The sequence below is a fragment of the Thrips palmi genome, unplaced genomic scaffold, assembly GCF_012932325.1.
Source record: "Thrips palmi isolate BJ-2018 unplaced genomic scaffold, TpBJ-2018v1 HiC_scaffold_10, whole genome shotgun sequence".
Lineage (NCBI taxonomy): Eukaryota > Metazoa > Arthropoda > Insecta > Thysanoptera > Thripidae > Thrips > Thrips palmi.
Genome location: NW_023144621.1, coordinates 14,635,926 through 14,661,747, shown reverse-complemented (window position 1 = coordinate 14,661,747; position 25,822 = coordinate 14,635,926). Strand labels below are relative to the sequence as shown.

The following is a 25,822-nucleotide window of genomic DNA, read 5'->3' as shown; positions in this document are numbered from 1 at the left end:
CTACATTTCCTCGCACTGAACTCATGGACACAGCATGAGAAACAGATGTGGCATTTTGATTGTTGAAATGTTTTGTTAATTATTATAAATTTGGTTGGTTCTTTCCAAGGAATAAAAAACAATTTTTCTTTTAAAAAGTCTTATTTTATTGTCGTACAAAACATATCACAAATTAAGAAGTCTTACCATGCAATACCTGCAAGGAATACGAGACTAAAATATCAACACTTAGGCCAATGAAATTAGGAACGGATGGAATGTATCTAGGTCCGAATACAAACCATGTCAAACAAACTAAACAAATAACTAGCCTATTGCACATAATCAAGTTTAACCCACTATTAAATCAATGGTGAACCAACTACTGTTGATTATCTCGCATTAAAAAATAACTTTGGGGAAATTGTCAAGGAATCCCATCTACCATCTGATGGTACAAAGTCCAGTAAAACCTAACTTACATTACTTATATCACAATGCAGAGTCAGTATCACTGTACTAAACAAAATGACCCAATACTCCTGCCTCTCGCGCCTTTTCCAGGTGGTAAATACCTTCATTTGTCCTCCCATTGTCAAGACAATACAGGCCCCAGTCATGGCAGGCTTTCATCCACAGACCTTGCGATAAGTGAATAGCCGTCTTAAAACTAAGCATAACCTTGTGAGCGTCTCTTTTGCGTTCAGCATCCCTCTTGTCTTTAGCATCCGTCTTGCCTTCAGCATCCGTCTTGCCTTCAGCATTCCTCTTGCCTTCAGCATTCCTCTTGCCTCTGCCCAGACGTTGATACAGATGGCCACAGTGGAAATGCACATACGCACTATGTGGGTACAATCCTACAGCATCACTGCAACAGAACACAAGGGCCAATGAAGATGACATGCCCATGCCGACCCCAGGACCTGTGCGTCGACCCTCACCCCAAGAGCTTGGCACACTGCTCGACGTCCTTCTCGGGGCTGTCGAGGCAGGCCCTCGCCGTGGCCACGACGGTCTGCGGCGTGGGGCGCAACTCGTGAGCCTTGCGCAGCGCGGCCGTCTCCTCGGCCGTGGACTCCTCCAGGTCCTCGGGGTCCACGTCCATCTCGCGCGCGCGGGCGGCACGCAGGCACAGCCACTTGACGTAGTGCCACTGGGCCTCGCCGGGGTCCAGCTTCAGGGCCTGGTCGGCTTCCTCCACGTCCACTGAAACACAGCAAGGGGATTCAGTCGTCTCGTCGCTCTGTCTCTCTCGCACCCCTTCGGGCCGCCCTATGAGTGCGACAGAGACAGCAACCCCCGCACATTGGGCCAGAAGACCGGTGGAGGCGGTCACAATCCCGGACGCGTTTCAAGCACCAGAGTCGCTAAATGGGACTCAAACCTAACGTGTGACCCCACCAATGGATTGCTCTCCAACCGACGAATCCATTGGTGCGGTCACACGCTCGCTTTGAGTCCTGCTTCGGGACTCTGGAGCTCAACTCGCGTCTAGAGTTTTGGCCGCCTCCACCGGTCTTCTGGCCCCCCTGTGCTTCGGCTGTGGCGCGCGCTGCGCTGCGCGTAGAGCTGCGCGCTGGCGCTCACCCTGGGCCATGACGGCCTTGATGGCGTGCACGCAGGCGCGCTGCTGGTCGTCGAGCTCCTCGAACAGCTGCACGTCGTCGGCCAGGGTGCCGTCGGGCAGCGGGCGTTTGGCCTTGGCGTCCGCGTCCGTGCGCACCAGCAGCCACATCGAGTCCAGGACGTGCTTGAGCCCCGCCAGGTACTTCCGGAACACGCTCTTCTTGGTGTTGACGCGCTTGTCCAGGATCATGGCGTACACGTCCTCCAGCAGCTCGCGACTCTTCCAGACCATCGACTTCTCGGCGAAGTTGCAGGCCACCTGGATCAGCTCCACAGCCGTCTGCCACGGCGAGCCGCAGTACGGCGTGCTGTCCAGGATGGAGTACAGCCCGTTGACCGTGTCGGTGAGGGGCTTGAGCCGCCACACCAAGGGGCACTGCAGCCGCTTCACCTGCTCGAGCATCCCGTTGTACTCGACGTAGGCGCCGCCGAAGCCGCGGCGTCGCCGCGCCGTCTGGCTCGGCAACTGGTCCTCCAGGAGCTGGCGCCGGGTGATGCCGGGCATGAAGGACGACAGCGGCACGATCTTGCGGCGCCGGGCCTTCTTCGGCACCTCCGCGAACGGGTCGGGCAGCAGGAACTCGGCGGCATCCTGGAGGACAGTGACGCCATTTTCAGTCGGCCTGCGTCCGTGGCGCGGTTCACAGTGGGCCAGAAGACCGGCCGAGGCGACCAAAGCTCCAGACGCGTTTTGAGCTCTAGAGTCTCTACACAGGACTTGAACCGAACGCGTGACCCCACCAATGGATTGCTCTCCGAACGAGGAATCCATTGGTGGGGTCACACGATCGGTTCGACTCCCTTCGCGACTCAGGAGCTCAAAACGCGTCTAGTATTTTGACCGCATGCGCCGGTCTTCTGGCCCACAGTGTGGTTGCCAGCTTGCCTGGGCTTGGACTTGCCTGGCGCCATGCCAGCCCAGAGGGAAGGCCCAACGACGCCCGGCGCCAACAAGCGAGCCAGCGCCCACAACCACGACAGCCCGAACAAAACGACAACACATTCACTTTCAGCTTGGCGCCCAATGACGCAGCGACGGGGAAAACAATTTTCTGGGCGGTAGGCAAACGCACAGGTAGGAAACACGAGCGCCTAACCCCCGCCTCCCTCGAGCCCACCAAGGTCATCATGGAGTAGGGGAAACGCGTTCCGAAACAGCATCACCTCGCGAGCGGAACTTAACATTAGAACCCTCCGTTGAACCCCCAGACACCCTCCACTCGGACGGCGTGGTGCTGCTGTGCCTTGCCTGTCGTTCCTTCTGCTGCTGCTTCTTGAGTCGCTGCCGCTCACGCTTGGCCGCCTTCTTGGCGCGCTTGGCCTCGGGGTCCTCCAGGCCCTTGGAGTCCTGCTGGGCCGCCGACTCCGTGTTCGTCTGCTCCACGACCATGGCCGCGCCGGTCCGCACAGGTCAGCACAGTCCTTGAACGGAAATCAAAACGAGGTTAGACAGGACACCTGTAGTGTAGTGTTGTCCCCGCGAGGGCGCCGCGGCGTCGTGCAGTGGGATAGAGGACCGACGGAGGCGGCCAAAACTCTACACGCGTTATGAGCTCCAGAGTCACTAAACAGGACTTAACCGAGCGTGTGACCCCACCAATGGATTCCTCGTTCGGAGAGCAATCCAGCAATCCAGCACTCAGCGGCTACACTAAAAACGTGGTGAGTTGTTTTGTTACGAGCCGGCCGGGTCACGAGTGCGGCTCGCCGTGTCCAAGATGCTTTTACAGTGTCTAGTGCAGACTGGGTGCTGAGCCACAAGCGAAATCCACCGATGGTACAGAGATACAGTACGAAAACAGCCACAATTTCAACTCTTGAGCTCCGCCGGCGAGAAACGAAAACGGTACGGTCGCGACAACGAAAACCTAACCAAGCACCGGTACACTTTCGAGTCGAGCTTTTGGCTCGCTGTCGGTCCCCACCTCAGTGCTTCCCAAGAGGAAAGCACTGCCTCGTGTAGCAGCGAGGGCGCCAGTAAAAACATCAGTATAACCCAATAACATGAAGGAAGGACACTTACAAGTCGACGAGAAGATGGGATGGGTAGCTCGCACCGATAACAACAACAACAACCATACAACGGGCCTCTTCGGCAACCGGCTGCTCTTCGAGAATGGTCGGGGCAGGGCTGCCAAAATTCGAAACAACATACCCTCGTGAGAGGCAAACGCACGCAACAGCTGCCTTCGCCTCGTTCGTCGCTCTGAAGGGCTTCGGGAATGCTCTACAGGTTTCCGCGGGAGGTGTCCCCCGCCCACCAGCCGCTTGCAAAGCTGTAACCGTACACACTGGAGGGGCGCGAGGGCGCGAGCCCCGAGCCTCGATAAGGAAACTGCTTGGCCAGCAACCTGCTGCCCCCACCCCTCCCGTCGGCGGCTGGTGGAGCTAGTGGAGCCGGCGCTGCGGCAGCGCTCCCTCCCCCTCCCCCCTCCCCTTCTCCGGAGACAGGAGACGACAGCGCGCCGTGTGGGTAGGCCTCCCATCGTATACGCCTGCCCCAAGCTTGCCTAGCTGCTGCAATGTGTTCTGTGAGTATAGATGTGTAGATCTTTTTTCATTTCATAGTTCCAGGGTCGAGCTTGGGAGGGGATGTGTGAAAAATTGAATTGAAATGAGCTGTTTGATTTGCTGCTTTGGTTTTCATGACTTTTTAAAGGATATGGGGTGTAGAGCGCAGAGCGGGCGCCCCGATAAAGGATCGCGTCCTGCTTGTCTTGTTTTGCATGCACTCAGCGACCAACTCGCAAAGAACCAGTTGCCCCGAAAGCTTGTACTTATGATACCAGTTTCGAGTGGTGAACTGGTGAAAAGATACATGAGTCTAGGATTCGAACCCAGAACACACTCGTAGAGGGTCACGCTTTTGCCCCCTGAGCCACCGCTGCACTTTTTAGCAGTGTGCCTAAACTCAGACTGATGGTAACGGAATCTTCTGCATAGCCACTGCGCTGTGGCGTGTCGAATGAGTGGCCTAACTTCACGGCGCAATGGTTAAGATGCTTTAAAGGGGCAAAGCACTTTTCCTTCCAGACTCGTCCCATAAGACCTGGTCTGAGAATTTTACTTTGTGGTTATGAATGTTCACGTTTATGGTACCCAATTTTTCAACCTTTGATAGATAAAGGGGTGTAGGAGAATAATTACACAGCTAAGTAGGTAGGTAGGTATATTTATACAAAATAGATACAATATAAAATACATATAGTTGCCGCTCATTACTGCTCAGCATTCTTTGGTTTTTATGCAAAAATTTCAACTTTGTTACACACTGCGGATTAAAATTTCATCCCATATCCATATCACATGTGCGAGCACATGTGCACAAGTTTAGTTGTTTGTTCTTTAAAGTAGAGAGGCCCATGTATCAAATGACAACCTTGCTAATTATCTAGTAAGGTGTTCTAAATTCATGCCCCTTTATTCTTTGGCTGTCACCATACAGGTCTAAAAAAACAATCAACAGGACAATGAACTATTTAGAAGTTCTTGATTTTTATGCTAATATGTCCAGGTGAATTATAAGAACATATTCAAATACATTGTGATAAATTTAAATATTGTCTCTGATGCTATGTATCACAGGGACCAGTATAGTGCCTATATACAAATATCTTGTTTCTTGTTTTTTAAAATATTTACAGAAACTATGTGTAGCTTTACAAACATTTCTGACAGGTATTCTTCCTTAGTCATACATCAAGTGATGCAGACAGGAATGAAGCCTTCCACACAACTCCAGCAACTCCTTAAAAACAAGGACTAGACAAAACTTCCACTCAATAAAACATTCTTTCTCTGCGTTATAATCACAACTTCCAATGAATATTGACAAATGAAGATGATTGGCACACAACAGTAGGGTAAGTTCCTTTAAAAGTGCAAGAACCAGAAAAGCAAGTCAATGTTAGAAGCAAAGTTCTCTTTTTCTCCTAAACTGAGCTTTCTTGCTCCCAAAACTGGGACTGCTGGGATGGGCTAACATTCAGACAGACAATTGTGGTAGTTTCCAGGGTACATAATAAAAAAATAATACTGCTGATTTCAGAGTCACATGGTGCTAGAGAATTACATAGTCTTTTTTCTCACTATTTTAAAATGCAAGGAAGAAAAACTAAATCTGTCATAAAATAAAACTCCAAAAAGTAATTTGGCACTTAGGCCACTCTGAAGTGCTTAATGGCTGATGTTTACTGCTTCATGAGAGATGAAAACCAGCAATACATCAATACAGGACGGAAACTCAAAATGAACCCTCAAGAACCATCAAGGTGAAATGTTTTAAGTCAGGAATGATGATGACAAGTAAACTAGTGGCAAGGTACTGTTTTGCTTTTCAACCTCTAAAATTTCTAACGAAGAGAAAAAATTTCCGTTTTTAACAATGATTAAAATCTCAACCTTTGTAACAATTGAAGAATGAGATGAAAAAAAACAACAAAAAAACAGACAAACAAGGAATTTTTGAGCATTTAAAATACAGTTCAATTGTGCACTTAACATGTGGAAGTAACAAATGCAAGATTCAACAGTGTGAAAAGTGGTTAACGACATATATGGCAATGACATTTGCAACATTGGGTTATTCAATGGTTTGAAAGAACCATTCAGTAAATCTTCGCAGTTGTTGGGCAGCAGCCTGAGATTCATCATGAAGACGACGATTTTCATCCCGCAGTCTTCTCACTTCATCCTCTAGGGACAGGCGCAGATGAGTTTCTCGAGACAAACGTGCTTGTAGTTGAGCTAGTTGTCTCTCAAGGTCCGACACGCTTCGGATCCCTCCACTGAGAAAGGGAAAACAAAAATTAAAGTTGCTTAAATTTTCTTAATTACTGTAATGGAACCTGTAATTGATGGAACACACCTTCTGTCAAGGCCTAGACGCTCTGCAACATCATCTACCCAGTTTGCTAAGGGCTCACTGTTGGTAGATGCTGTATTGCCATCACTGATTTCCACCCCATCAGAAACATTGAGCAACGCCCTTGTGGCAGTGTCTACGAGGCTAGGCCAGTCCATGTCACGAGCATCGGGGAGAGGTATAGGTGAAAGTGAAGGTAGGGAGTTTTTGCACCCTCCATTGTTTGACACAGACTTTGTAACCCTTGGTGATAGCCTGTAACATATTTCATTCTGGAGTCAGTAAAAAGAAAAACACAGCACATTGCAAATGGAAACCACCATTCATGTCTTCAACATACCGTTCTTCCTTTGAAAGCTTATTTTCACTGGGAGCAGGGCTTGAAGCGGTAGAAGCATTTGAAATTACAGTTGCAGGTCGTGCAGTTGTGAGAATCACTTCATTAGGGGGTTCTGAGCCCACAGGAGCTGTTGCAGGTGTTGGCTCTAGGACAGAAGTACTGGTGCCACATAAGTTTTCACGAGATCTAGATTTAACATGAGGAAGATTGTCAGGTGTGTTGCCGTTGATGCTTCCTGCACTCCCTAAACTGCCGACACTGCCCATGCCACTGCTGCGGACTTTGCCTAAGGCTGCACCGCTGTTTTCCTGCAATTAGGTGATACAAATATGAGTGGAGTAAACCCATATTTTTAAATAAAACAAGCATTTGGGGAGGTGATGAAATTCATTCATGACATACCCGACTGTTATTCCCATCCTCATCAGCCATGTAGTCGGGGTTGATTAATCTCATGAGATCTTCCTGGAGGGTAGAGTTGTGGAGGTTGGCACTGTTCCTCTGTGTGGATCTTGGAGTCACGCCTGGCCGCAGCCGGGCCTCCCCGCAATCTCGCGCATCTCGCGGTCTGGGGCTTTGGTTGCGACTGCTGTTGGACGGGGTGGGAGTGTGAGGGCCCGAGGAATGTGAGGGTTTGCTGGAGCGGCGAATACCAGGTGACATGCTGTTACTGCTCGCTGACAAATCATCTGCGAATGCCACAGTCAAATTAGACACTGATCACACCCATCCAAATAAAGCCAGCAAGTCAGTATTTACCTTCACTATGCACGCCACACAACCTTTCACTCGTAGAACTTGTGTCAGTCGAGTGGCCATCACTTATGGCAAGTCCCCGCAGGCCAGCGCTTGCAACTTCTAAAGGAAGACTAGTTGATTTACTCATTTCACTCACCCCAGAGTAATCAGCCTGTCAGAAAAAAAAAAGTTTCAAAAGGGTGCCATATTTCACCTTAACTTCGAAGTGTAGCATTGCACAACAGAAGTATCACATGCAGAGTGAAGATCATGACGCACAACCTGAAGTCATTTGTTCAACAATTTGTGAAAGGTGCTTTACTCAGGCCAGACTGTGTGCAGGTGCAACTGCAGGTTTGCGCAACAGTCAAAACCAGGGAAGCTGAAGATTGTTTTAATTATACATTTCAAGATAAGGAGCTCAACTTATACCTTACTGAGCACACTGCCTGTGGTCAAAGCAAGCAGAGAAAAGGTAGGCTTAGCAAAGGGAGATGTTAATGAAAGCAACTGTGCAAGAAATGTGGTGCAAGGGCTGTTGAAGATTTGTGAAAGAGTTGCGCAATGAAGCAGGAATTCTATGGCTGGGGTATTGTGACCCACCTTGGGAGCTCTATTCTTGGCATAAGTTTCATGCCTAGAATAAGCATCTCTTTCAACTGACGCATCTCCACATCGAACTCTGTCACCCACTTTGAAGTTGTGAGGACTCTTCGTAGATAATATAGCCAGAGGTTGTGAGTAGTTTGCATGAGGTAGCGGCAGAGAATGGCTGACTTGAACCTGTGAGTTGCAAATTGTTTTTTATGTTGTACTTAGTTAGCTTAAACTGATCAATTGAGCTGTACATTTTAAGTTTGTAATGATGCTCTTTTACATTTGTCCCATAGCAATATTCATTAAATTTTAGGGCTCCATCACCAAAGCCAATGTTAACTTTTCAGCACTGGTTTATTAAGAAAAGTTGCACAAGATTTTAGTAACATAAAAAGGTTACACCCTTTGTTGAGAATTTAAAATATGGATTATCAATGGTACCAGACACCAAAGGATGAGAGTTGGGAAATCTCTTTACAGGTATAGAATTGTAGAGTTAAAATAACCGTGGGGGACCATTTAATTTTGCAAAAAACACCAACCAGCTTTAGTCACTCGGCTCCCACACCTACACACCTTGTTGTGATGCGTAGAGCCAGTGCTGGGCTTGACAAGGGTCTGCCCATTTGGAGTAACCAGCTGGAAGGCACTTGCACAGTTGGAGCCCTGCCCCAGCCTTGCGGGCAAGGGTGGAGGAGAGTCACGTCGAGGTGGGTCTGACGTATCAGATTGCTCTAATAGCTCATACCACCGATCATCAGTGTGTCCACCCAAACAATTTGTCAATGCACCCTGAGGGATCAACACCGCAAAACGTGAAAATATTTTTGGAAATCGGGGGATGGGCATGTAAGAAATGGGTGCTCAATTCAACATACCTCAACATTGGATGAAAACCTATCTCCTCCAGTGAAGGACTTGCTACTGCTTCCTGTACCATACCCAGAGCTGTTGCTCGACCGGGGAGGAGAAAAGCTCCTTTCATACCTGAAAAGAAGGGGCTCCACTTAATCCAGTGTCTTTGGTTTCTCTGGATAATTTAGTTTAGTTGCAATTTTTATTGTCTTTACCTTCGTCGATGATTACCAGGTACTACCTGCTGTAACTGGGCAGAACTTTTCCTGGGACTACCTTTTCCATTTGGTACGCTTCCAGTCCCAGATGACATCACAACCACCCCATCCTCAGAGCCATTAGCTAAATTTTCATAGTCACCTTCATAATTTTCTGCATTGTATTTGCAGTTTGGTAGGTTGCAACCTCTGCAAAACATACAAAGCAATTGATTATGTTTTTTTTTCCTTTTCATTTATTCCATAAATGAACTTGATTGAAAACCAACCTTCTTGGTGACCCATCATGGAGGGGAGGAATAACAGTTACTGTGACCAACATTGATGTCTTAAGCAAATCAACCATCTGATCATGTGATAAGGTTGAAACAGCTACCTTACAAATCTGAAATACAGAAATGATTTCCATTTTAACAACAAACTGCAGAGTCTAAAAGAGGAAAATAAAGGCCAGATTGATGCTTACCTCCACGAGGCGTGCCCCTTGGCGAAGACCAGCTTGCCAGGCTTGACCATGGCTTTCCACCTGTGTAACAACACCATCAGGCTGGACATGGAATCCAAGCTGACCCATGTTATTACGACGAAGAGTAAGCTCCTGAGCCACACTCCCAGGTGTCACACTCCGCAACCGAACCATCACCTCAACTAATTCTGTGCCACCCGCCTGAGTTTCTTTCAGGTGAAGACGTGTGCACTCTCCTTGATGGTGATACAATCTGAGGCTGAAATAAAAGTTTTATTTTTAAAAAGGTCAAAAATGCAAAGTTTGGTAAAAGATAAATTTAAAAAATCCATCACGATGCTTCTTTCTTACCTATTTCCTGTGGCAGCCCAGCCAAGGACAGAGGAGCATGGTGACACAAATACAATCTCTCGACTCCTTTCTTCAACTAGAACCACAGAATCGGCAGATATGGCCAGGAAACAGTCAACCAATGCAGACTGCCCACTGTCCTCCAGCACCACTTGCCAACAGAGGGCTCCCCTCTGAGTTGCATCAGGTAAAAACCGGGGCGGACGAGCAAGGGCCCGGTCCTTGTCTTTATCTTTACTCTTTTTACTACTAAATGAGAGCATTGCTGGAAGAAAATAAAAATATGCCGCTTCCAGAACAACCAACGCATTAGGTAAGATCAATAATTAGATTTTCAGGTAGAGGTACTCACAGAACTTCTGTCCAGTTTTCACAAGGGTAGTGACTGTGTAGTTATTAGCAAGATCTTTTAGATATTCTTGTCTAGTTCGTGTTGCCATGGTTGCAAATTTTTCAGAGCGATGAGCTGCATTCTCTGCATTAATAACTAGAAAAACAAATATAATCAGAACAATCAGCTAGTTGAAATAATTGTGGAACTATTTAGAAATTTAAAAATTGAAATTAGCACTACCTTTTGCTAGAAGGAAATCAGAAAATGCTTTGCCCTTTCTGTATGTGGCCCCTTCTTTAATTGGTGGTCCAAAGATTGGAACTTCTTTGGATCTACTAACAGCAACACTAACAAGGAAAAGAGAACAAACAGAATTAGAAACACATAACAAAACACATAACAACTTGAAAACAAGTTAGAATGCTTGCTTACCTGTACTGAGTATTATCTGAACAAGGATTGATTGCTCTCACAACAATAAATACATGTTGAAATTGAGAACGAATATTCTTTGGTGTGAAAGGTTGTGCACCAGGCTCTTGAAAAACTATTGTCACAATATCATTGCCAATGTGACGTTTGCGTAAAAGCTGCAATACACACACAAAAATGGTAGTGAGAAAAAATATAAGGGAAAGAGAACACACAAAATAATTCCAACTGAAAGGAATCACCGCCGACCTGTTGTCTGTTATTTGGAGTGAAAGGTAGCATGGTAGATACATGAAACATTATTTCACAGTCTTGGTACTGAGCGTACACAGAATATAATCCTGTTGAGTCAGCTGGGAAAATAAAAAATGAAATGAAAATATTTTTTATGGTGATGTAGTAATGTACAATAGCACTGTTTATTCATAGAGGGCAACTTACTCTTATTGTCAAGTCCTGCTTTATATTTGTCAAAACCTTTTAGTCGAACTCGTTGGCCAATATTTTCTAAAAACTCTTGGAACGCTGGGCCAGCATCTTCATTATTATACATTTCTTCCTCTGTTCCCTGCCCAGCTCGGCAGTACATGATTCCCACTTTGTAGTGGTTTGACAGGCCCTGTTCATCCAATTTCAGTAATTGTTCCTCTGTTTGGGGTGATGCTACTCCAAGCCTTAAACTGTAAAGACAATTTGTCTCATATTAATAACAACAATAATAATGATAATTAGATGTTAACACAGTCACTAGGACTTAATTAGTTTTTCTTACCATGCTAGCTGTAATTCAGGGGCGACATACTCTAAAACCTCTTTAGTGTTCATCATTGCTTTATTGCTGTCCTTATTTGTATTATTATTGTTATTAACGTTTGAAGTTTTAAGATTAGGAATGGCATCTTCAAGGACAGACCCTCTTAATGTCAAAAGCTGCAACACATTAACGCCAGTTAGTAATACAGCGGAGATAAACACAAACGCATATTTGTACATCAAGCCGCTGTCTTACCTCACTAGTACGGATAAGAACTCTATACTGATAGACAGGCTGAGGTGGCGCTCCCCCACTTGAGTCGGAGGAAAGCTTTCCTGGTCTCTCCACTAATTCCCTCTTGATACTTGCAGCCACCGGGCCGAGCGTCTCGTCCATACCAAACCAGTTTTGGTGTTCTGTGTAAAACAGCAAGAATAAAATCAAAACACGGCAAGTGTTTGCAAAAGCAGAAAAATATTCTATGAAGATGACAGAAGCCGCGATGAATGAAGATGGAGGCAAACGCACCCTGGCCGTGGAAGCAGCGGCGGTAGTACTGCGCGCCGTGGTCCACGCTCTCGATGGCGGCGTGGGGCGGCGGCCGCTGGTAGGGGCAGCAGCTCACGCCCTTGCCGGTCTTCCAGTGCGTCTCGCCGGGCGGGAACTCGAGCACTGACACCCCGCAGGCCAGCGCGGGCCGGTGCATGGGGGCGTTGGCGGCGGCAGCGGAGGAGGAGGACGCGCCGGCGGGGAGGCACCGCGTTAGCGACACGACGCGCTCGCCCTCGCCGCCCACCTCGTTGCGGAAGTAGGGGCAGTTCTCCAGGAGGTGGTTGGCGTTGCCGTCGCCGACGTCCTCCGCGTCCAGCGCCTCGGCCGTCGACGAGGCCGCTGTGGCGGTGGCGGTGGCGGCGTCGGGGGTGGCGGACCGCGGCCCCGAGGCCAGCATGGACGCGGCCGAGGCCCCCGTCGTCGTGTTGCGTCGGCGCGCCAGCAGCAGCCCGCGGAGCCGCGCGGCGTAGCTCAGGTTGGCCGTGATGCTCTGCACGTCGTAGTGCGCGAACGCCGCGCCGCGCCGCCGGCCGTCCCGGTCGCGGTCCGCGTCGCTGACGACACCCACCGCCGCGGCGCCCCACGTCCCCAGGGCGGAGTCGTCGACGGTCGGGGGGGCGCCGCTGCCGCGCGACGGCGGCTTGGTGGGCTGCGTGGCCGCGGACGGCGCGCTGCCGTTGGCAGTCGGCGCGGCCGTGCCGGGCGGGGTGGCCGCCACGGACGCCGTCGTCGTCGTCGTCCCCGCGTGGTGGCCGTTGGTTTGGGCGCCGCCGCCCCAGAAGCGGTGCAGCTTGAGGCGCAGCTTGGGGCTCGTGTTGTTGGCCGCGGGGTTCCTGAAGTGCGAGAGAGACAGACGCGCCTTCATTACACAGTCCGCAGTCTGTTGCGGCAACAGGTGGCGCGCTGCGCGGCGCTGCGCGGCGCTGCGCGTCCACCGCCTTGCAGACTCGCAGCTCGCGCAGCGCAGACACCGCTGCCAACCGCACACCGTCGCCGGGGACTTCCCCCGCCACCCAAGTCAGGCAAATCGCTCCAAATAGCAATATTGATGTGCTGTATCGCCATATCGACTTCACTCCAAATTTGGCACGGCCCGAAACTGAGCGCCTGTGTCGCCTGCTCCACTTTTGAGGGTGGTTTTGGCGCCCAGTTTCTGGGCACCTTTGTAGTCTATTCTCAGGGTCCTCAAACCATCCCGCAACTGGCCCTCCCCCGAGGTAGAGCATGCACAGGAGCCTATTTTCTGGACGACCATGGTGCCCAGATTTTAGGCACCCCTGACGCTGCCGAACCACGGGAGAAGGCAAGTTGCTGGATGATTTGTAGACCCTGAGACTAGGCGACAAAGGTGCCCAGAAACTGGGCGCCAAAGCCACCCTAAAAAGTGGAGTAGGTGACGGAGGCGCCCAGTTTCGGGCCATGCCAAAATTTGAAGTGTAGCCAGCCTCAACATGACAAAAATAAATGAATGGAGTGACACGCTGTCACCGGCACACAGAGGGCCAGAAAACTCTAGAAGCGTTTTGAGCTCCAGAGTCGCTAAATGGGACTACTATAACCAAACGCGTGACCCCACCAATAGATTGCTCTCCTAACGAGGGTTCCATTGGTGGGGCCCACTGTGCGGCATCAGCGCTACGCCGCTACGCCGCTGACGAGTCGCGTACCTGTCGGAGCACGGCGAGTGCGCGGCGTGCGGCACGGCGTCGTCCACCGAGACGGAGTTGCCGTCCACCACCGTCACGGCGTTGCCGGCGTTGCTGGCGGGGCTGTGGCCGCGGCTGTGGCCCGTGACGGCGCCGGGCGACCGCGCGTGCACGCCATGGCCGTTGTTGAGACCGTGTCCGTGGACGCCGCCGTGGCCCTCCAGCACGGCGGGCCGGTACTCCTTGAGCATGGCGAAGAAGCTCTCGCTGGAGGGCATGTGGCTCTGCAGCGGACTGGACGCGATCACGTCGATGGAGCCGTGGCTGCCGTACTCGCGGCGCAGGACGCCGCTGGGGCCTGGAATCACAGAGGACACGTGAAAAACGGACGTCGGCAAACGCACAGTGGGCCAGAAGACCGGCGGACGCGGCCAAAATCCCCAACGTGTTTTGAGCTCCAGAGTCGCAATGGGACTCGAATCGAACGTGTGACTCCACCAATGGACTGTTTTGCGAACGAGGAAACCATTGTTAGGATCACACACGATCGGTTCGAGTCTCATTGAGCGACTTTGGTCGGAGATGAAAACGCGTCAAGAATTTTGGCCGCCTCCACGGTCGTCCGGCCCACTTTGAAACGGGCAGGTTTCGAACCATCGAACCCACGCGCCGCGCCGCGCCGTAGACGGACAGCCACGCCATTCCGAGCCATCGTTCCGTCCCTCTGTCTCTCTCGCACCCATGTGGGGCGCCCCGCGAGTGCGAGAGAGACAGAGCAATGAGCCTGCCGGCGAGGGTGAATGGGCCTCCCAAAAAGAGGGACCGGTCTCGGCGACGAGCAGGGCGACGCGACACGACGAGCCAAAAGCTGCTGAGGTCATTTTATTTGAGGCTGATTCGCTGCTCTGTCTCTCTTGCTCTCGCGGCGCGTCCCACGGCAAGAGGCGGTCAGAACCCCGGACGCGTTTTGAGCTGCAGAGTCGCTAAATGGGACTCAAACCGAGCGGACCCCACCAATGGATTGCCCTCCGAACGAGGAATCCATTGGTGGGGTCACACGTTCGGTTCGAGTCCCATTTAGCGACTCCGGAGCTCGAAACGCGTCAAGAGTTTTGGCCGCCCCCACCGGCCTTCTGTCCCACTGTGCGTGGGGGTGCGGGAGGGGCAAACAGCGCGGCGCTGCTCACCCTGGTGGTGCTGGTGGTGGTGGCCGTGGTCCGGCGCCAGCTCCAGGCTCGAGTTGCTCCTGTACAGCGTGTCGTTACTGCTGGGGTGGCCGAGGTGCGGCCGCGCGTTGCCGGGGTGGTGGCCGCCATGGTTGACGCCGTGGTTGACGCCGTGGTGGGGGCGGGGGGCGGGAGGCGCGGCGTGGCCCAGCCTGCCCGGCCCCACCAACCCCGCGTCCGTCCGCGCCCGCAGCACCGAGGTGTTGTAGTACTCCACGGCCTGCATGGCCCGCTCCCGCGAGCTGCGCCCCACCGGCTGCAAAAACACAAAAAGACAAATGATGATGGTTCGAATCCAGATCAAGTGCCCCCATTTTTCCTCCTCCAACGGATCTCGCGCGCGGCTGCTTTTGATTTGGCGGTCTCTCGTCCTTACTGTCCACGCGCACAGTGGGCTGGGGCCCCCGTCAAAACTCTAGACGCGTTTTGAGCTCCAGAGTCGCTAATCAGTATTCGACCCGGGTGTACGTACGACTCCACCAATGGATTCCTCGTTCGGAGACCAATCCATCGGCGGGGTCACACGTTCGGTTCGAGTCCCATTTAGCGACGCTGGAGCTCAAAGGATTGCGACCGCCTCCACCGGTCCTCTGGCCCACTGTGCGGGGACGGCGGCGGGGATCGACGCGGCACTCTCGGCACATACTGGCATTCAAGTTCCCGCCCAACCATCTGCCTCCATCCGCCGAGCAGCGCGGCGCGGCAGACTGAGAGTCGTTTTCATCGCTGTCTCTCTCACACTCGTGGGGCGTTCCGAATGGGCGTGAGAGAGACAGAGCGACGAAAACGACTCTCTGCGGCAGCAGCGCCGTGTCGCCCCTTTTGTACTTTGTACACAGTCCGCCCGGCGCATCCCGGCCCGGCCAGCCGTGACCCGGGCCTGGCACGCCTACACTGCCAAGGACCGAGGGCCGCAGCCGAAACACAGGAACGTCCCTAGACTAGGCAGTCGGTGAGTGGGGAGTCATGTGCGAGAGAGACAGAGCGATAAACCGATCTCCTTTATTGCTCGGCAGATTCCGAAACCTCCCCGGCATGCCGCGGGGGCCGCGTGCCGCTGCGTGCGACGCGGCAATGACAGCGACCCCCAGCAGACTGATTCCGAGTGGGAGGGCTCTCTCTCTCGCACTCATGGTGCGCCCCGTAAGGGTGCGTGAGGGACAGACCGACGAGAGCACTGCAGGCCAGGGGCCGCCAGGGGCAGCCTTTCGGAGACCTCCCCTACGTGACTCCGCGACGCACCCCCGGGCTTAGGGCGGTCATGCCTCCGGCTTGGCCTCCGGCTTGGCCGCCCCGTCGCGACTCAAACTAACGGCGGCAGTGCCTCTGCACTGTGCGCTGCGCCTTCAAGGAGCGCCGCGTTGCACAGTGGGCCAGAAAGCCGGTGGAGGCGGCGACTCTATGGAGCTCAAAAAGCGTCTAAAGTTTTCACCGCCTGCGCCTGACACACTGTGACCGTCGTCGACAGCCTTTCCGGCCAGCCCGAGGGCCGGCCCCTCATCGACTCATTGACGAGTGTTCATTCATCGGCTAGGTAATGGTCGGGGTAAGAAACGGTTTTGCGGCCCTCGCCGTACGCGAGGCACTGCGAGGCACTGCCAGGCAACGCGACGCGCATGCTAATCAAGCCCCAAGGATCTGTGACAAACAACACGCGCGCACACACACACACACACACACACACACACACCACCCTCTCTCTCTCTCTCTCTCTCTCTCTCTCTCTCTCTCTCTCTCTCTCTCTCTCTCTCTCTCTCTCTCCCTCTCTCCCGCACACACATGCTACATACGCTCATTCCTCGTCAGGTCTGCCGACCCAGCAGCGACAGGGAGACTGCGGGTGAGCGGGGCCGCCGGAACTCACCTGCAACAGAGGAGACAAGAACAAAAATAAAGCACCACGGCAACAATTAGAGGAACAAGAGCAGGGCAGGCTGCGCACCTGACGACAGCACTGTTAAAAAAATTGAAAATAAGTTGGACAATCCCGTTGAGGTTCCGAAAGTCCGTAGGGAATCTCCATAGTCTTCTTTCTCCAGTCACAATAATGATATTATGTGGTAGTAAATATCTGCCGGAGACTCAAATAAAATAACCATCGAAGGTTTATAAATTTTTAGAAGATCAGAGGCGATTCATTTCCCTAAGAAAGTTTACCGGGAATCTCCAAGATTTATTTTTAACAGTAAGCTGTTCGAGGAGAAATGCTTTTTAAAATTGAAATTAAGCTCAACGGAGGCCCATGCGTTGCGTTTCGCCCCGGTGGATGCGTGGATCGTGGATCAAAATGTCTGGTTTGACGGTTGAACTCGAGACCACACGTGAAAGGGCCGCGAGCTTCAAAGGGAGCGAGCCCCTCCGGGAAGGGCCCCCGGCGGCTCCCGGTACACAGTTGGGCCAGAAGACCGGTGGAGGCGGTCAAAACTCCAGACGCGTTTTGAGCTCCAGAGTCGCTGAAGAAGACTCAAACGAAACGTGTGGGCCCACCATTGGCTTCCCCGTTCGGAGAGCAATCCGGTGGAGTCAAACGACGTTCGGTTCGAGTCCTGTTTAGCGACTCTGGAGCTCAAAACGCATCCGGAGTTTTGGACGCCCCCACCGGTCTTCTGGCCCACTGTGCGGTAGGGCCCCGCGGCGGCGAAGGGCCCCGGAGTACGTCAGTGAGTCCAGGGGCCTGGGCCGGCCTGGACGCCCCGGGGCGGGCCGAGCCTCGGGCCGAGCCCTTGGCCCTGAGGCTGCCGCCCTGCCGCCGCGATGCCGCCGCGCGCGCCCGGCCGCCTGGGTAGGGACCCTGGCCCTTCACCTCAAGGGCATGAAGGGCCAGATAAATGACTGCCTGCATGTGTACCCGGTAATAAACGGACTAATAAACACGTTGCTAGCCGCTGGAGCACGCCTCCTCCTGGAACTGGAGGACTGGAACACTGGAAGGGCCCAAACGAGCCCCCGAGCCCCAGCACAGTGGGCTAGAGACCAGTGGAGGGGGCCAAAACTTTTAGCGCGTTTTGAGGTCTAGAGTCGCAAAGCAGGGCTCGAACCGAACGAGTGACCCCACCAATATGGACTGCTCTTCGAACGAGGAATTCTGGTGGGATCGTAGGTTCGGCTCGAGTCCTGTTTAGCGATTCTGGAGCTCAAAACGCGTCTAGAGTTTTGGCCGGCCGCCTCCCGGTGTTCTGGCCCGCCCTTGCGTCCTGCAGGACACCTATACGGGACGCCCCATGAGTGCGAGAGAGACAGAGCTACGAAAACAACTCTCGCAGTCAGGCGGAGAAACCAAGCCGGCGACCGTCTCAGCACAAAAATCCATTATCGAGCGATCGGGACCATCGCCATCCCCGGTTCGGTTCGGCGGACGTCACGGGATAAGTGGAGCAGCCGCCTGATTCCGGAGGATCGTTTTGTCGCTCTGTCTCTCTCGCACTCGCGTCGCGTAGGGCGCGTAGGGGTGCGAGAGAGACAGGTGCGGTGCCACGCCACTTTCATCCACGAGGAAGCCGTCGCCGTGGCCCCACCCACACCGCGGAGCCGCGGAGCCGCGGAGCACGGCGCGACCCTCGACTCCATTCACCGCCACGGTGGAGCACACTCAATCCGGGAGCCGTTTTCGTCGCTCTGTCTCTCTCGCACTCAAGAAGGCGTCCCGCATGGGTGCGAGAGAGCCAGGGCGACGAAAACGGCTCTCGGAATGAGGCTCGCCGCCAGGACCCTGCAGGACCGACGGGGAGCTCAATGGAGGCCAACGAGCCCGTTACGCTGGCCGAGCCGCGCCGCCGCGCCGCCCTCCGCACCGCCAGGCCGCCAGGCTCGGCTTCACGCACAGGCGGGGCGAGGCGCCGACTGGGCCGCCTCCCGTAATAATTAGTAAAGACGATCGAGCATCGAGCCGTGCCGAGCCGTGCCGAGCGTCCAGCCGTGCGTCCAGCCCGGGGCGGAACGGGTGGAAGGTGGAGCCGCCCGGCGGGGGCTTCTCGCCGAAGGAGTGCCCGCAAACGCCCCCCGACGTAGTCGTACGTACTGGCACCACTGGGTAAGAAGACCAGTGGAGGCGGTCAAAACTCAAGACGCGTTTTGAGCTCCAGAGTCGCTGAACGGGACTCGAACCGAACGTGTGACCCCACCAATTGATTGCTCTCCGAACGAAGAATCCATTGGTGGGGTCACAAGTTCAGTTCGAATCCCATGTAGCTCAAAAAGTGTCTAGTGCTTTGACCGCATGCACCGGACTTCTGGCCCACTGTGCACCGTCATACACAGTCACACGCAGGCACGCCCCCGCACGCAAACACGTTCGTGAGCAGAGTGCTGCGTGCGCCGTTTCGAATCCCAGCCAACGGCACGTGCGTGAGTTCTTACTATACGCTCGATTGAGCAAACACAGAACGACATGATAGCACTATAATAGCTATGTATTCCCCGGGTCTAAAGCAACAGTAGCTGCTAACCAAGCCACAAGGACACCACCACCATCACCACCAACACAAGAGAACAACCACAACAAGAACCACCCAGTATCCACACTCAGAGCGCGGGGAGGACCCCTCTGAGAAAGCTTCGTGACGGCCCCCGCCAGCCAGTAGCCGTCCGCTTGAGACGCGGCTCTGCCACTGCTACGCCACTGCTACGCCCCCCACCGGACACACAGCGTCTTCTTATTGTTTTATTGCATCGCCGGTCCTCTGATGAATGAGGGAAATGCTTCGTTGGCTCTACCGCCCCTCCCGCCGGGCTGTCCGTCTGTCTGTATGTCTAGTCTCTGTCTGTATGTCTAGTCTCTGTCTGTATGTCTAGTCTCTGTGTGTCTCTAGTCTCTGTGAGCCTCTAGTCTGTGTGTCTAGTCTAGTCTCTGTCTAGTCTGTCTGTCCACAGACTGTCTATAAGTCTGTCTGCTCTGTCTGTTCGTCTGGGGAGGGGCAGGCACTCCCTCCCACGCCTCCCGGTGCCTCCAGACAGTGTACTGACGTCGCCAAGGGCAACGGCAGCCACGGCAGCTGCGGGAGGCGCCAACGCCTAATGGCTGCGGTCCTGCGGTCAAAGGCAACCTTTAGCAAACGCTGCAAACGCAGCAGAGAAACCCAGCGAGGAGGCCAAGAAGGTCGCCGTGCTCCTCCACAGCTTTACAGTGAATCTTCGAGCAGCAGACTGAGAGTCGTTTTGGTCGCTCCGCCTCTCTCGCACCTGTGCGGACCGCCCCATGCGCGCGAGAAAGACAGAGCGACGAAAACGACTCAGTCTGCGGGCGCCAAATGGACCGGCCGGCCGAAAGCGAAGCGATCAGCCCCGCGGCCTTGATGGCCTTGATGAGGAGCCATCAGGCCGCCGTCGCGCCGTCTCTCTCGCACTCACGGGGAGTGCGATGACGTCATCCGGCGGTGCATCACGGCATGCGATGCCTCGCAGGTGCAGCACTGCAACACAAAGCGTGGCGAAGCGGCGAAGCACACCGCAAGGCCCGCGAGGTGCTCCATGCCGCCGCTACACTGCCAGAGGCAGCCTCAGTCTCAAGCAGAGTCAAGCCCAGAGATCGCGAGGAGGAAGTGTCACCCTGGCAGGGAGGCCCCTGGTACAGAAATAGAAATCCAAGCCCCCTGATAGAGAGATAGAAAATCGAAGCCCCCAGGTACAGAGATAGAAATCGAAGTCCCGTGATAGTAGGGAGCAGAAACCGCATTGTACCGATCAATGCGCCATTTTGAAGCGGCCCAATTCGCACTTTGCCGCGGGTACCTCGACCCCCCCCCCCCCTCTCACACACACACGGCGCAAGGAGGGCGTGCACATGTGGCCCTTTGTGTGTCTCTCTCGATGCGGGAGGCAAGGCTGCGCCAGGCTGCACTTGCTGTGCTGTGGGTCTGTGGCGTGAGGCGGCGGCGGCGCGTGGGGCACAGAGCCAGGCCACCAGGTCACCACAAGGGAACCATTGCCCGCTCACTGAGCCACAGTGGACCGGTGGAGGCGGTCAAAATCCCGGACGCTTTTTTACGGGACTCGAACCGAACGTGTGACCCCACCAATGGATTGCTCTCCGGAGGACGACTCCATTGGCGGGGTCACACGTTCGATTCGAGTCCTGTTAGCGAATCTGGAGCGCTTCATGTTCACGTTCGTGTAATCAAAATAGGCCGATTTATTTCCGGGTGGACATCGCAATTTAAAAACTAATACTAAAAATGCCAGCAGGAAAAATATTCCCCTCAAAAAAGGTTTACTTGGTCCAAAGATCTGTTTTGTTTGCGAGCGGGGCTAATAACGCCAGCGGCCCCAATCCCTCTCCTTTTGGAGAGTCTAAATTAGATTAAACAATTTGGCGCGATAATTATTCAGATGCGATGCGTGGAAAATTGAGTATTAAGTCCAGCGGGGTACAGTGTCCTCACCCCGACACACTAGTATGCTAATGCACATCTCACTGCACCGGCTACCGTCTTGTCCCACACTGTAAAAAAAGCCAAGTCAAATCTGACTAAAAGTAACCGCCTGACTTTGACTAGGTAGTCGTAAGAAACATCACTATCTCAGTCTAAACGATGTTCCGAAGAAAAGCAACTTAATTTCAGACAGTTAACTTGTTCTTTACGGTTCAGAACTCCTGAGCCAGGCAATCAGCCAAAAGGTGAGTTGAAATTTTCATGTCCAACAGTTGTGGGAACCGGGTCACAAATGCGATAGCGTGGAGAGAGAGAAAAAACACTTTGAAATATGACATGGAGGCGGAAACCGGAGGAAACGAAAATACTTTCCGGCCGCAAAGCACTTGTCACTTCTGCTAAGGACGCCTTCTTCTCGACGCTTTCAAGCGATTTTAATGCAATTAACGCAATTTCGAGACGCGCGTTCGCAGGGTGTGGCAGGCAGTGGTGAGGAGAGGCCAATTGCTACCAACTGTCAAGAAGCTAAGCAACGCGGGGGCTCCTCCACTGGGAACGACGACACCGTAAAGCTCTTTTTAAACGCAGTATCGGGTCGCGTGCCTGAGAACCTGCACTGTGGCAAAAACCTTCGGCGAGCCACCCTCCAGGGCCCTGGTGGCACGGGTGGCACTTGCAAACAACTAAGGATTGTATTCAAAATGAACCAGGGGAATGGCGAATGGTGGCAACTGCGCAAGCAAAAGCATCTCACAGTGAGCAGACGACGGGTGCAGGCGGCCGAAATTCTAGACGCGTTTTGAGCTCCAGAGTCGCTCCGCTCAACAGGACTAAAACCGAACGTGAGACCCCACCAATGGTTTGGAGAGCAATCCATTGGTAGGGTCATACGTCATTTAGCGACTCCAGGGCTCAAAATGCGTCGAGAATTTAGGCCACTTCCACCGGTCTTCTGACCAACTGTGCATCTGGAAGAATCTACTGCTATCTGAACCATACCCAAACTATGGCTACACATCGCTATACAAGATGACCGAGACAGACCCAAAAACCAAAAAGGCGTTTTACAAATTCAACATAGAAGCGCCAAAGAAACTTGATAGACAAGCCAGCCGAGGGCGTTGACGCTGCAGCTACCGTACCTTGCCCATCATACTTGAGGCGTTACCTGTATGCACGCATAAAGGGCATCCATGGTCCGCCCTCCCAGGCGAACTTACCTGGAACAATAGAACAGAACAGGTGAGCTTCTAGAAACACAAACTCGTTAAAGCACTTGGGGAAAGGCCCGCACAAACACTGGAAAAATATCAGTAAAGGCACAGAGAATTCTCAAAGGTACGTTATAAAGTCAGCTGCACACGATATAGAGAATTTGGAGTGTGGACAGAGCAAACTAAATTTCTTGGTTGAAAGGACTTGGTGTTGAGATAACAGTGATACAAATAAGTGGGCGGGTCAAATTTTCATCCAGCGTGGTCCAGAAGAAAAAGGACAGAAGTATGCGAAGTGTGCACGTAAGGACGGTTCAGGCAATTAACTGATCAGACATGTTCCACACTACGTATTACTGTAAGTTTGTCTCCCAGTGTACTCGCAAGTAAGTGAGCAATTCACAATAACGCTATTATCCCAGTTTCAATGCATATTGCGAATTACTGTCAAGTGGCGGACCGCTGCTCGACCCTAATCGCTGGGGCGCCAAGGCTCGTCCATCAAAACTCTGTTCTGACAGCGAGAGGCAACGCGGGCAAAAGTTTGGCGGCTCGTGCCAGTGCCAGAGCGCGAGGCCGTAGCACAGTAGGCTGATTCCGAGAGTCGCCCTGTCCCTCGCACTCATGGCGTGTTGTTATGGGTGCGAGAGAGACAGCGCGACGAAAACGACTCAGTCTGCAGGCCGCAGAGCCAGAGCCGCGTGTTTCATCATCAATGCGGCTGTCAACTCACTGGGAGTGTCTTGCAATCCATTCAACCGCGCTGGATTACGGATGAGGAGGAAGTGGCGCCGCGAGGTGCGGCTCGGCACGGCTCGGCCGGCTGCGTGCACTACACTCTAATTTCAGCCGTTCACGATGAACTTAGACGAAGTTAGGCGCCGAGATAAAGACAATAAGATGCAGATGGGCAGCTCCTTGCGCTCGAGTCTAGTTAGAGGGCAATTTAAGCCATCCGCCACACGCAAGCACGGAAAGCCCGTGTTCTGCTGCAGACTGATTCCGAGAGTCGTTTTCGTCGCTCTGTCTCTGTCCCACTCATGGGGCGTCGGGAATAGGTGTGAGAGAGGCAGAGCGACATGAACGCGTCTCTTGGAATCAGTCTGCGGGACTCTTTCACAAACATCATGAAGAGCAAAGAATGTTTACGAGTACGTAAAAAATCCAGTTCCAAAATTTCAAATTAGGGGAAGAGCTCAAAAAAGACCCGTACACAGCCCACAGTGGGGAAGAAGACCGGTGGAGGTGGCTTAAATTCTGGACGCGTTTTGAGCTAGACCTAGAACCCAGCGTGTGACCCCACCAATGGATTCCTCGTTCGGAGAGCAATCCGGGCTCACACGTTCGGTTCGGAGTCCCATTTAGAGACACTGGAGTTAAAAACGCATCCGAAATTTTGACCGCCTCCACCGGTCTTCTGGCCCACTGTGCAGCCGAGTCAAGATGACAAAAGTCCCTGCCGCTGCCGCTCGGCAGACCGGCCGCTCTATCAAGCCCGCGCCATCTCCAGCGCGTCCCCGACAGTCCCTGCAGATCATGCAGGTCATGTACGCGCCAGGTCACTTAGGCCCGGCCCCTGCAGGCCCTGGGCCCCGAGCCTGGACGAGACCGGGATAGCCATCTCCCTCTTACGAGCTTTCGTTTCCGAAACGCGGCAGCGCGACTTCCACTATGCGGAGCCGTTTTCGTCTCTCTGTCTCTCTCGCACCTACACGGGATGCCCCATGCGGGCGAGAGAGACAGAGCGACGAAAACGACTCTCGGAATCAGTCTGCCGGCACGCCGGCCACGCCAGCTAGACGAGAAGGGAGGTGTCAGCTTCATCTGATTAGTCGAAACAAGACGACGTCGAAGCCAAGTAGTCGATCAACTCAAGACGCGCACGGACTCGGAAAAAACAACAACAAAAAACAACACGAGCAGGCAGGACTTCTTGCGCGTATAAAAGCTTTCCCGACAATTTACTTAATTATTTGGCCGCGCAGACAAACACGCAAAAACGATTTCGTCGCGTGTCGGCGATTCATCACTGGCAGGCGACATGCTGACCAATCAGTCACTCGTCCGAGTCGCGAGGGGAGGGGAGGAGGCAGGGTGGGATCAGGAGGAGAGGGGTAAGAGTGGGATCAAGAAAAGAGGGCGGGATCAAGAGGAGAGGGGTAAGGGTGGGATCAAGGATGGGATCAAGAAAAGAGGAGGGGGATCTGAAGAGGCGTAAGGGTGCCACCAGGAGGAGAGGGGCGGAGTCCAGGGTGCGATCAAATAATCCTCACCTAAATTTAGGCGATAAAGAAACCCTTACCCAAAATCTTAGTCCTGATGACTCCTTTATTTTTAGTGCTTGGGAGCAGGTTGTTTTTTTTTTTTTGGGGGGGGGGGAAGAAAGGTGGGATCAGATCATGAACCGACTGGAGCCGGCTGGAGCGCGCTTGGCTTGTGCTGCTCCGCTGGACAGCGACTGTTAGGCCCCTCGGCTGGCTGCGCTGGCTGGCTGCGTGGCGGTCACGCATAGCTGGGGCCGGAAGCGAAGCAAAGCAGGCACGCCGGCCGAGGACCAGCGAGCGGCCGAGCGAGGGGGACGCGAGCAAGCCATGTCCGGTCGCAACGTGCTGGGACACACTGGTCTCATCTAGCTTCCCAAAATACTTTGTCATGTGGTTCTAAAAAGCGTAGACCACTGATCGTTCACCTCCAATAAAACGCCTGTTTCTAAACGAAGTGGGAGATGTGAGAAAGCATCCAGAACTTCACCTCGTTGTTAAAAGTAAGCACCCAGAAGCAACGCTTCATAACATAGAAGTAAAACTAAGCTAGGGGAAACAACTCCAAAGAAAACGTACTCTAAAATTCATGAATAATCTAGAATTTTAGTCAAATTTCTTCAAAACTCTTGAAATTTAGTCAAAATTTACACTTCTAAAACCAGTGAAGTTAAAGCTGGAATTCCTCGAAATTCAAAGTTATTTCTCCTTGAATGAAACTGGATCTTCAGGGTGAATTTGCCTTCTTTGAGGCCCATTTTTCTGTTTCAAGATTATTTTTGCTGGGTGTGGAACGTTGTCCAGTGACGGACGTGCCCCGGCGGCGCGCTCGCCGAGGCGAGAAAATGCAGAGCATGACCCGTCAGAGCGAATCCGGATGGGGTGGGGTGGACAGACTGCACCGGCGTGCCGCGCCGTGATGCCGCCCACTCCAAGCAGTGCATCAGCGAGCACACAGCAACGAGCGAGTGACCGGCACTTTTTCCACAAAACGTGAACTC

At 53.1% G+C, this 25,822-nt stretch overlaps 2 protein-coding genes and 1 long non-coding RNA gene across 8 annotated transcripts in view; all 3 read right to left on the bottom strand.

The window, feature by feature from the left end:
- Positions 1-122: 122 nt before the first annotated feature.
- On the bottom strand, positions 123-3,972 carry LOC117639070. Of its 4 annotated transcripts, none has more exons than XM_034374451.1 (5): positions 3,761-3,972; positions 2,855-3,027; positions 1,567-2,197; positions 921-1,185; positions 123-847 (listed from the first exon to the last, which is right to left on the bottom strand). In XM_034374451.1, the coding sequence occupies exons 2-5, from the start codon at positions 2,993-2,995 to the stop codon at positions 499-501; spliced, it is 1,386 nt and encodes a 461-aa protein (XP_034230342.1). In that variant the 5' UTR covers positions 2,996-3,027; positions 3,761-3,972; the 3' UTR covers positions 123-498. The 4 variants fall into 4 exon arrangements, with proteins under 4 accessions (XP_034230342.1, XP_034230341.1, XP_034230343.1 ...); XM_034374450.1 differs by having other exon boundaries at positions 3,629-3,970; XM_034374452.1 differs by lacking the exon at positions 3,761-3,972 and adding an exon at positions 3,531-3,624.
- Positions 3,973-4,757: 785 nt separating this feature from the next.
- Positions 4,758-12,275, bottom strand: LOC117654045 (signal-induced proliferation-associated 1-like protein 2). Of its 3 annotated transcripts, none has more exons than XM_034400179.1 (19): positions 12,083-12,275; positions 11,810-11,970; positions 11,573-11,730; positions 11,242-11,480; positions 11,050-11,153; positions 10,801-10,958; positions 10,609-10,715; positions 10,387-10,521; positions 10,035-10,299; positions 9,684-9,942; positions 9,487-9,602; positions 9,215-9,406; positions 9,023-9,131; positions 8,721-8,936; positions 7,569-7,719; positions 7,212-7,498; positions 6,810-7,117; positions 6,473-6,724; positions 4,758-6,392 (listed from the first exon to the last, which is right to left on the bottom strand). In XM_034400179.1, the coding sequence occupies exons 1-19, from the start codon at positions 12,258-12,260 to the stop codon at positions 6,188-6,190; spliced, it is 3,600 nt and encodes a 1,199-aa protein (XP_034256070.1). In that variant the 5' UTR covers positions 12,261-12,275; the 3' UTR covers positions 4,758-6,187. The 3 variants fall into 3 exon arrangements, with proteins under 3 accessions (XP_034256070.1, XP_034256071.1, XP_034256072.1); XM_034400180.1 differs by lacking the exon at positions 8,721-8,936 and adding an exon at positions 8,151-8,330; XM_034400181.1 differs by lacking the exon at positions 8,721-8,936.
- A 2,847-nt stretch (positions 12,276-15,122) lies between these two features.
- LOC117654052 overlaps positions 15,123-25,822 on the bottom strand; it is a 41,231-nt gene continuing 30,531 nt past the window's right edge. Inside the window, exons 2-4 of the long non-coding RNA XR_004588281.1 lie at positions 22,515-22,566; positions 16,769-16,842; positions 15,123-15,234 (exon numbers count right to left, since the gene is read on the bottom strand). This is a non-coding gene — a long non-coding RNA (uncharacterized LOC117654052). The remainder of the gene's footprint in view (positions 15,235-16,768; positions 16,843-22,514; positions 22,567-25,822) is intronic.

Bases quoted from the DNA above. Each gene is read 5' to 3' on its own strand.
- LOC117639070 (XM_034374451.1), bottom strand. From the start codon at position 2,995: ATGGTCGTGGAGCAGACGAACACGGAGTCGGCGGCCCAGCAGGACTCC. The intron at 1,186-1,566 runs GTGAGCGCCAGC...GCTGTGTTTCAG, and splicing joins CAAGGCCGTCATGGCCCAGG to TGGACGTGGAGGAAGCCGAC. The intron at 848-920 runs GTGAGGGTCGAC...GTTCTGTTGCAG, and splicing joins CAGTGTGCCAAGCTCTTGGG to TGATGCTGTAGGATTGTACC.
- LOC117654045 (XM_034400179.1), bottom strand. From the start codon at position 12,260: ATGCACCGGCCCGCGCTGGCCTGCGGGGTGTCAGTGCTCGAGTTCCCG. The intron at 9,603-9,683 runs GTAAGCATCAAT...TCTGTATTTCAG, and splicing joins AAGGGGCACGCCTCGTGGAG to ATTTGTAAGGTAGCTGTTTC. The intron at 7,720-8,720 runs GTGTGTAGGTGT...TTTTTCTGACAG, and splicing joins GCTCTACGCATCACAACAAG to GCTGATTACTCTGGGGTGAG.